This window comes from Peromyscus eremicus, chromosome 3 (genome assembly GCF_949786415.1).
Source record: "Peromyscus eremicus chromosome 3, PerEre_H2_v1, whole genome shotgun sequence".
Taxonomy (NCBI): domain Eukaryota; kingdom Metazoa; phylum Chordata; class Mammalia; order Rodentia; family Cricetidae; genus Peromyscus; species Peromyscus eremicus.
Window position 1 is genome coordinate 53300023 of NC_081418.1, and position 10827 is coordinate 53310849.

The window sequence follows — 10827 nt, forward strand, 5'->3', positions numbered from 1 at the left end:
ATGACAATTGTTAATTTTGATAATCTTACTTCTGCTTGTCTTGCCCAGGGGCCTTTCCTGGATGCTGTTGCTCAGGTTAGCCTTCTCCAGGCTGGAATTTGGGAAAAGTGACATAACTGGGAGTGGAAAGGAAAATGTGGCCATTTCAATTTCCATTACCTTTTATCTTTTTGTGCATGTTTTACAATGCACATAGCACAACGATGAAGTGGATATGATTATAATTAATAAATATGCATATGGTTATGTCTTGGTTGGTTTAGGCTCTGTATCAGAATATCATAGTCTAAGTGACTATTTCTTACAGTGCTAGAGCCTTAATGTGGAGTGCTGGCATGGTTGGGTTCTGATGACATCCTTCTTCCTGGTTGTAAGCATCTATCTGTCATAATGTGACAGAGAGGAATCTGGGATCCTTTTATAGTTCAACTTTTCAGCCAGAGACACCATCATGGCCTCAAGTGAATCCCTGATGGAACTCAAGCATATCTGGTCATACTCAATATATGTGCATTTCTTTTAAAGTTATTACTTTTGTGTGTGTGTGTGTGTGTGTGTGTGTGTGTGTGTGTGTGTGTGCCCCCAAAGGCCAGAAGGGTACAGTTATGGGCTGTGTGAACCTGCTGACATGGGTGCTAGGGATCAATTTCAGGGTCCCTGAAAGAGCAGTAAGCACTAAACACCCCTTAACCATAAAACTAGCTGCATAATTGTGTCCCTACTGCCTTTACCACTGCTTTACTCTTCTGACACACAGCACAGCATTTCACTCATCTCCATAACGTTTTCAACATTTATTGTGGTGTGCATATGTTGGGGGTGGTGAGCATGTGATATGGTAGGCTGTGGAAGCCAGACGATAGCTTTCACAGATAGGTTTTCTCTTTCCACTATACGGGTCTTGGGGATGGAACTCAGGTTGTTAGTTGGCAGCAAGTGCCTTCACTTGCTAGATCTTATACCCAGTCCTGCTGAACGCTTCTAAGAGTTCTTGGGAATGATTAGGAAGTTACATAACATTTAAAGACAATATGCAGGTCACTGTTTTCTCTTTTAAGCTTTCTGAGGCAGAGCACTGAGTTGAGAATTTCTATCCAGAACATCTATTCTAGATTCCTATCAAACTGCTTTCATATTTACACCAATGGTGGTGGTGGCACACGCCTTTAATCCAAGCACTTGGGAGGCAGAGGCAGATGGATTTCTGTTCGTTTGAGGCCAGCCTGGTCTACAGAAGGAGTTCCAGGATGACCAAGACTACACAGAGAAACTCTGTCTTGAAAAAAAAAAAGACTATGAGAAATTCGAAATTATCAGACTTTGTGTTTACCTAAAAGCTAAATCTAAATAAGAGAAAGCCAAATGTCATAAATACAGGGATGAAAATCACCATGGAATATGTGGCTGCAGAGATGACTTAGTGGTTAAGAGCACATACTGCTCTTGCAGAGGACTCAGGTTCAGTTCCTAGCACCCACATGGTAGCTCATGACCATCTGTAACTCCAGTTCCAAGAGATCTGATATGCTTTTCTGGTCTTTATGGACACCAGGCATAAACATGGTGCATTTATATACATTTATGTGAAACACTCCTACACACAAAATACAGTAAGCAAATATTAAAAGCACACCATAAGTAATTATGTTTTTAAATATAAAAGGCTACTCTTCTTTTTGAATGAATTTAATTTGCACATAATATATGCACAGTAAATGTTTTTGGTTTATGATGTGTGCAGAAAAGCACTTTGATGGCAATGAATTCACTGTTGCAGACCAGTGCTTTTCATACCCGTATTATGGAATAGGAGATGCTTATGAATAACTGTTCAATCAGTTGAGGTTAATTACACATCTTATGAGCCATCGATGGTGTAGGAGGTAGAAGGAAGAGAGAGGAGTTTTCCATACTGCAAGGTTTGCAGCTGCACAAGCTCCAGAGTTCAAAGACCCAGTTTGCCTCATTTCTCCAGGTTCTGCTAGAGAACTGTCAAAAGTCAGCCAAAGAAACCGGGACACAGAGAAGGAAGTTTGGAGCACTATTCCCTGGGAACTGGCATTTTCACAAGAAGGCACAATCACTGTGTCAGTTTTGTGTGCCTTCTTTCCTTTACTCTTGAGATAGGCTCTCCTACTGAACCTGGAGCTCAACTCACCCCCCACTAGGCTGGTGGCCAGTCCCAGAATTCCTTGTGTCTCCCATACCCAGCGGGAGGATTACAGGTTCTCAGCCATTTTTGGAGTTTTCTATGGTTGCTAGGAGAGATAAACAAAGATCCTCATGCTTGTGTGGCAAGCACTTATTGAGGCATTTCCCTAGTCCTGGTTATTGTTTTAAATTTGATTTTGTGTGTGTGTGTGTGTGTGTGTGTGTGTGTGTGTATGTGTATGTATATGTGTGCTCTCAACAAGGTGTCCTCTGTAGAGGCCAGAGGACAACTTTGTGGAGTTGGTTCTCTCATTCCACCTTTGTGTGGTTTCCGGGGAAGGAACACAGGTCTTCAGCCTTGTTGGCAAGTACCTTGATCCACTGTGCCATCCAGTCAGCCCTAAAACTTTAATCAGCAAAGAAACAGAGATCTAGATGGAATCCATAGTTGGAAGAGAATGGAGGTTCTAAGTTAAGTTGCTAACTGTGGTGAGGGGGCTGGTTCTGGAATCAGTGCAGCTCTTGGCCTTCTGCTGTGAGTTAAATATGATTTAAATATGAGTCTTCATCTGTCACTTGTGGCTTCACTTCTTCTATCTATGAAATCAACCTTGATGTCTTCATGCAGCCATATCCACTCTTCCAGGAAAGTTCATGGAGTAGAATGAGTCCTTTTCATGTTTTAGAGATGGAAATAAGGAAACAGAGGGGCTCACTGGCATGCTCAAGTACTCACAGTGAGGAGTGGGGCGTGGGTTGAAACCTCTCTCTGACCAGACCTCTCATAGCCTATCCTATTAGTTTATAGCTCTCTTGATGAGATGCCATCGTGAAAGTCATTGCTAATAGAACATTGTCTAAATTTTTTGAGAGTAAGTCTCTGTTTCATTCTGTGTAACTGTCTCTTTTGGTCTGCTCTGGGATGCTGAATCCTCACCTGACTAGAACTTGAGCTAATCTCTCTCAGGAGAGAGGTTGGGATCAGTTTCTGGCTCTATGCCAAAGGGATGTTCTTACTGTACCTCTTTCAAAGGGTTGCTGTCAGAACTAAATATTTGGAGGGGCATCTAGAACCATGTCTAGTACCCAACAATTACTTCTTATCCTCCCCACCCCCAACCCCACAACATGGACATGAGCTCTGCTATTCAGTAGGATGCATGTCCTGGGGATTTTATTACCAAGTAACTCCAGGTGTGTGGTCTTAGGTATCAGCTCAGAGAAGCGTAACTGCCTATGTAAGAGACACCATATGCAAGGGCCTGATACATTATTCACACGGATGTTGACAATGGGTAGGGGATAGGCAAGAGAGCAGGCAAATATACAGGCACACATGGAGACTTTGTGGAAACTTAGCCTTGGCAGTATTTGCATCTATTCTGAAGAGAAGAAACATTTTTATCCTCCTCAGAGAGCCTGCACCCTCACTTCTGGCTTCACTTCTCCACTTAGGGCGTGTGGAGAGACAAACAATATTGGAGAGACTTCTTAGAGCGACAAGTAGTCCTTCTTGGGACCCATCATGTCGACAGGAGAAATGAGCACAGGTCACACAGTTCTGGGATGTCAGACTGCTGATAAGGCAGTCATCACTTTATTTATCATTTTAGTCCTGTTGTGTCTTGTAGCAATGGTAGGCAATGGATCTATCATTATAGCACTGGGCAAGAAATGGTTGCTCCAGAGAACACTGTCAGCTCATAATAAGTTACTGATGAGTCTGGCAGCCTCTCGCTTCTGTCTACAATGTGTGGTGATAGGTAAGAATACTTATGTTTTCCTGAATCCAACAGTCTTCCCATACAACACTGTAATGCAGCTCCTAAATTTAATGTGGGACTTCCTGACTGTTGTGACTATCTGGTTCTGCTCCTTGCTAGGTTTCTTTTATTCTGTGAAAATTGCAACCTTAGCCCACCCTGTCTTTATGTGGCTAAAGTACAGGGTGCCTGGGTGGGTACCATGGATGTTGGTCAGTGCTGTAGGGATGTCAAGCTTAACTAGTATCCTGTGTTTCATAGGCAATTACATAATATATATGAACTTTGTAAAGAGTGACCAGCAACCTTGGAATGTCACTGGGAATAGCTTAAGAAACTCATTTGAGAAATTCTACTTCTTTTCTATAAAAATGATTATGTGGACAATCCCTACTGTTATCTTTAGCATTTTCATGATTTTGCTCCTCGTATCTTTGGTAAAACACATGAAGAAGACTCTCTCGACCTTCTCAGGACTTCGGGATGTTAGAGCACAGGCCCATGTGAAAGTTCTTCTTACCCTTCTCTCATTCATCATCCTTTTTGTCTCCTGTTTTCTGACTCTGGTATTTAGTTCCATCAGCAGCACACCCTTTCAGGAATTCAGGTACTGGATGTGGGAGGTGGTGATTCATCTGTGCACGATGATACACCCCATTATTATACTCTTCAGCAACCCTGGGTTGAGAGTAATGGTGAAGAGGGGCTGCTGCTGAAGAGAGGGAGCAACCTGAGTGGCAGTTGATGGTATGTCCCCTTGGACAGTGGGACAGAAGGCACAAGAGCAACGGACACAGCTTCTTTTTGTGGTACGTTTGGTATTTATTCCCAGGTTACTACATATAGACATATGAATAATCTCCGTGCAATAGGATTCAAGGTGGGCTCCAAGACCCTGAAAATGAGCAGAGTCACTGATATGTATCATGTTATCTGTGGGACTTGATGTCATCAAAGGACCAGAAAGCTTTGACATTCACTGTAATATTATCTCTTGGAGGTTAAAATTATTCTCTGGGAACTGGGTGAAAAGACCCTCACACACCATATGATAATTCCTGTGCTGAGTCACGCTGGAGAAGATGCTGATTACTGTTTTCCCCCTCTGGAGTCATCCTGTGAACCACTGTTGCCTTTTCACTACTTCAGTTTAGTCATTTGCCTTGGAGATTTCCTTCCCTCACCAGAGACAAAACTAAGACACTCCCTGGTCTGAACTCTCTAGACGGACCATGGTATACCCTGTGCTTGGGTGCAGCCGTGTACGTCATCGTGAATGCTTGTATTCTCAGATGACCTCTGAGACCCCTCTGAAAGCCCAGGGTCTTGGATCTGTTTTTTATATGAACACGACTGTCTATGTTGAATGAACTTAGGTTTAAGAACAACAAGACTCTTCATTTGGTGAGGGACTGCAAATTGCATTTCTGCTTCTCGTAAGAAACCTTCTTTTCTCAAGCCTTCAATACACTCAGTTATCCCTTGAGCAGTTCAAAATGACATCTCTCAACTTCTGGTCCCTTTAGCATCTCTCACACAGCTTTACTTTCTGTTTATGGCTGCTCCTCCTAGCTCCTCTGCCTTAGAAGAGAAATCCCTGCTTTTGGATTTTCCAGATTGACATTTGTGCACCTAGCCACATTTCTCCTTTCTAGTCCCTCAACTAAGACAAAAATTTCCTCTCACATGAACTTTCAGCCATTCTCTCTTTATTACTCTTTCCTTCTTCAACAAACATTCTTCTAAAGTTTCTTTTCTAAAGAAGAAATACATTTCCTCCCCTAACTTCCCCGTCAAGGGACCAGCTGCAGACCAGTTCCTTGCCGAGCTTGCCTCTGCTCCTCACTCCCTGTTACTGAAGTGTGTTTCTGTAAGGACACATATGACTGACTACTCATTTTATAGGATCCCTGCCCTCATTCTCCTATAGCTTTCGGTATCTGTCTCTCTTGACAGCAAATGGTTTCTCAGGAAGCTGATTTTTTTTTTGAAACAAAACTTCTAAGTAATCTTTCTAAAGGGTTTAAAAAAAGTTTGCAAATACAGTTAGTTATGATCTATGCCCTTTATCTTTTCGAATCCAGTGCAATCCCCCTCCTTCCTGGTGTCATTACTCACATAGCTTCAGATATGGCCTCCAGGTGGGTAATTATCAAACTCTGAACCTGTGTTTTCTCCACTTGCTGAACATTATCACCTACCAGTTCATGAGCACTTCACACACAGCAAATTCAGATGTCTTCTTCCTTCTTCCTGTGGTCTTTCCTTGTGTCCCTAATAGCTCCCTCCCTTGTCCTGCTACATCTATTGTTCTGCCACTTTAATGGGGGGGTGGTGGTGCGTGGAATCAGGCTTCTGAGTTTTCATGCCCCACTTGCTATCTGAACAAAACTAGCATAAGAACAGCAATGTTGGCATGCTAATGTGGACAGGGAAAATTCCACATTGTCCCACCCCTAGATGAAGAGCTACAGGTGGCTAATGGCTCCTGAGAGAGGGAGACGCTGGATGCAGCAGGTTATATATACATACACATACATAAATATTTAAAGAAAAGATCACGAATTTGGTAATGGGGACATGGGTGGAGTTGTAGGTGGAAGATAAAGGGACAGGAGTAAATCAGAGGCATTGCTCATTGTCCTGTCCAGTTTTACGTTGACTTGACACAAGCTAGACTCATCTGAGAGAAGGGAACCTCAGTTGAGTAAATGCTTGACTGATGAAGGTAAATAATATCTGACTGTAGGCAAGCCTGTAGGGAGTTTTCCTAGTTAGTGATTGATTTGGGAGGGCCCAGCTCATTGTGGGTGGTGCCACCCCTGGGTTGGTGGTCCTGGCATCTATAAGAAAGCAAGCTGAGCAAGCCGCGAGGAGCAAGTCAGTAAGCAGTGCCCCTCCATGGCCTCTGTATCAGGTCCTGTCTCTAGGTTCCTGCCCTGTTTGAGTTCCTGTCCTGACTTCTTCCACTGGTGAACAGTGATGTTGAAGTATAAGTCAAATAAACTCTTTCCTCCTCTAGTTGCTTTTAGTTACTGTGTTTCATCACAGCAATAGTAACCCTAACTAAGATAGTCATGTATGAAGATCTCAGAAAAAGGTAAAACTATCAAAAAAAAAAAAAAAAAAAGAGGCTCATATGTGCCCCTGTGCTGCCGAGATGTCCGAGAAGGTCATTTCAGCCCAACGAGTGATGGAGGAAAAGCCCACAATGAGACTGTGAGGTTATCAATTAGACCTGCTCCTGAAGTGGGAAATGATGTCTTTTTTTTTTTTTTCTTCTTCAAGACAGGGTTTCTCTGTGTAATTTTGGTGCCTGTCCTGGATCTCTCTCTGTAGACCAGGCTGGCCTCGAACTCACAGAGATCCTCCTGGCTCTGCCTCCCAAGTGCTGGGATTAAAGGCATGCACCACCACTGCCTGGCTGAAATGATTAGTCTTACAGAAGAAAGTACATGCACAAGGAAAAAGGAGCAGTTGGAAAGATGGTTCACTAAGTAAGAGTATTTGCTTCAAAAACATCAAATTCCCAGCACCCCCACAAAAATCTGGGTATGGCCACTTGTGTGCCTGTGGCCCCAGCACCCTGTCAGGGGAAGAGACAAGGACTTGCTGGCAGCCATCCTAAGCCCAGGTTCAGTAAGATACATTGTCTCAAGGCAATAAGGTAGAGGGTGACAGAGCAGGACACCTGAGGTCCTCTGTCCCCTGTGAGCACATACACATGTGAACACACACACACACACACACACACACACACACACACACACACACACGTTCTTTCCTTGTTTGCTTCCTAGCTTCCTAGCACCATATATATAATATAAAACTGTCAATTGGTGGACTTAAGTAATAGCTTATCAATGTTTGAAGATACTAGTAAAATACTATCTTAAAGAAAAACTTCCTTCAGATATATGTATACTTTAAAAAGATTTATTTAGTTTTATTTTATGCAAATGAGGGTTTTGCCTGAATGTATGTCTGTGTACCATGTGGGTATATTGCCTGTGGAGGCCAGAAGAGAGTGTCAGATCTTTTGAGAACTGGAGTTGCAAACTGTGAGTTGCCATGTGGGTTCTGGGAATCAAACCTGGGCCCTCTGCAAGAACAGCAAGTGCTATTAACCATTGAGCCATTTCTCAAGTGCCTTTGAGGTAGGGTCTCATGTAGCTCATCCAGGCAGACCTGTGATAGAGCTGAGGATAACCTATCTTTACTTCCAAATGCCGAATTGTTTCTATATTGGAAGCTGGAAGGTTGTTAGAAACCTTGTTTGAAAAGAAACAATACAATACATGGCTTTTTGATTGTTTTCAGTATGTGTGTTAATAATTATGTGTGGATTTTCAGTGTATCTTAACATAATCAATAAAATATCAGTTATGAAAGCAAGCAACCTAGCCTCAGGCATTTTATTATTGCAACATTACTGAACTAAGATGCCTACCATTACCATACTAATCTCTGGAAGGCATAACTATGATCTATTTCAAGAATACCTAAGCATGTCTTTGTGCCTATCAGACAAAGCTTGGCATTCAAATACCCCTGCAATCTGGTAACGGCTTCCAGGAGAATCCTATGTTTCAGTGAATTTGGATCATCATTGTGATGAGTGAACCTACAGCTGCCTCCCTGACACTGGGAAATGTTTCCCTATTACCTGTACCTGTCAGAATCCTATTCAACATTTTGCCTTTTTTCTTTTACTTTTAAAGGTTGGCCCGGATGCTACTGCCCCATTGAAACCTTTTTGAATGCTCCCCAAGCTTTGATCTTTCCCACTTTTGAGGATATGTAAGTTGGTATTTTCCAGTTGTGACCTGAATTCTACCTCGTGACGCAGTTATTTGTATGCTGTGTACTTCCCAGGAGATATTAGCTTTTAAAGGACTGGGTGATTCATGCTCTTCTGTGCATCCTATGCAGTGTATAAGAGCACTTGCTGCCTCAAACAGACAGACCATTGTACCTGAAAACCAACTATGATGCACATATGTTTTCCTGCACATCTATGTGTGAGCTGCCTGTGACTCAGTGACTAGTTTAAGCTGTAACCTTTTCATTAAGTCAGAGCTTTGCTTAGTTTAATTTCCTATTTGAGGAATTTACTATGGAGGAGTAATAAATGTAGAGGTAAGAGTGCACATACCATTTTGTGATGTCTTTCCATCTTTCTTTTTATACATTAGCATGTTGCTAAGCAACTGTGCATCATTGGCCATCAGGCACTTCATATCACATCTACACAAGAAGCCAGTTCTTGCATTTGTTACCGACCCAGTCTTCCTCTCCAAAGTGCCCTATATAAGCTTTGCTTTGTTCCTTTCAGTTTTCACATCATTAGCTGAGAGAAGCCTAGAATCTGAGTGACCTATCCACAGGGAAAAGTTCATTTGGAGCTTGAGCACACAGGAAAAGACACAAGCAAAGTTTGCTGCATTTAAGAATACCTAATGATAATTTGTTATTATCATTAGCCTTTATTCACAGACCAATTTTTGCATATATTACATTGGTGATATTAGTAATGCTCATTTATTATTTAGTTTGTATAAGGAATAGGCTAGAATATTACTTAGATCTTTTATATGCTTGACTATTTATTTATTTATATGAATGTTTTGCCTGAATATATGTCAAGGCCAGAAGAAGGCATCAGATCTCCTGGAACTGGAGTTATAGATGGTTGTAAGCTATCAAGAATTGAACCCAGGTCCCCTTCAAGAACAACAAATGCTCTAAACCACTGAGCTATCTCTCCAGCCCCTATATGCTTGATTTTTAAATACCATAGTAAAATGGAAATTGCAAGCTAGGTTTATTGATGTTTTGGCTAGTAAGTAGTAGAAATGGAATTATTGACTGCTATCGTAGTAAAACAGTGTGGGCTTGGATGTGGCTCAGAGCCAGAATGCTTGCCTGCTAAGCACAAGGCCTTGAGTTCAGTTTTTCAGTATTGGAAAAACAAAGCAAAATGAAGATCTAGCAGTGTGGTATAAGAACGATCATCACTACCAGTCAGTATATAAGTGAAAAACCATGTACGGTAGACAAAGCATTGTAAGCCATGGAGGAAATGTCCATTTAGCCGTGCACTAGCACACTAACATTCCAATCTGGAAGAAAAAAAATGAAGTCATTTCATTGTAATTTCCAAGTAGATGATATTTAATATAAATGTTGTCTAAATTTTTAAAGCTCTGTTTATTTTTTATAAATGATTTAATTTGTTCCCTATATTTTATCCTGTAAAATACTATCTCTAAATTTTAAGGAGCCTAATGGGGCTTGTAATCCTAGTACTCAGGAGGTTGAGGCAGCAGGATTACTATTAGCTCAAGGCCAGCCTAGGCTACAGAGTGAGTTCCAGGTCAGCCTGGGCTAGAGCGAGATACTGTTTGAAAATAACAAACCAATAAATTAATAAACAAAGAAAGAAATGAATAATTTAAGGAAATGTTTCTGTATATTCCTTATCTCTTTGATGTTGTTGTAAGGTCTGCATATATTCTTCAATTGCCTTAAATAGAAAAACCCTGCTTTCTTAAGCCAAAGACTATCAATGAAAATAATTTCAGGATAGTCATCACTACAGCTTACTACATTAATAAATCCTAAGAAAATTTGTGTGATCATCTCTAAATATTCTGGAACACCATTGAAAAAGTTTTAAAACTAATTTTTGATAAACACTCATAAATACATTTTGTAATATGACATTTTTGTATTATCTGAAAACTCACAGCATATTTATTGAATCTAGAAGCAGTCTTACAAAGTTAAAAAAAAATTTAAGAATGACCATGACTGCTACTGTTTTCATTTTAGTGAAAATTCCTAAGTTAGAGAAAGCAATTAGGTTTTAGGTAACAGAAAGGTAAGGGAAAACATTTTTTTTTTTATGTTA

General features: G+C 41.1%; 1 protein-coding gene across 1 annotated transcript; it reads left to right on the forward strand.

Annotated features, from left to right (window-relative positions):
- Tas2r60 (taste 2 receptor member 60) lies at positions 1-4630 on the forward strand. The gene is made up of 2 exons (XM_059257029.1): positions 1-75; positions 3659-4630. Exons 1-2 carry the CDS (start codon positions 1-3, stop codon positions 4628-4630), a joined length of 1047 nt encoding a protein of 348 aa, XP_059113012.1.
- The last annotated feature ends 6197 nt before the right edge of the window (positions 4631-10827 follow it).

Excerpts from the sequence above, each read along its gene's own strand:
- Tas2r60 (XM_059257029.1), top strand. The coding sequence starts at position 1 with ATGACAATTGTTAATTTTGATAATCTTACTTCTGCTTGTCTTGCCCAG. Across the intron at positions 76-3,658 it reads TCCTGGATGCTGTTGCTCAG|TCCTTCTTGGGACCCATCAT; the intron begins GTTAGCCTTCTC and ends AGCGACAAGTAG.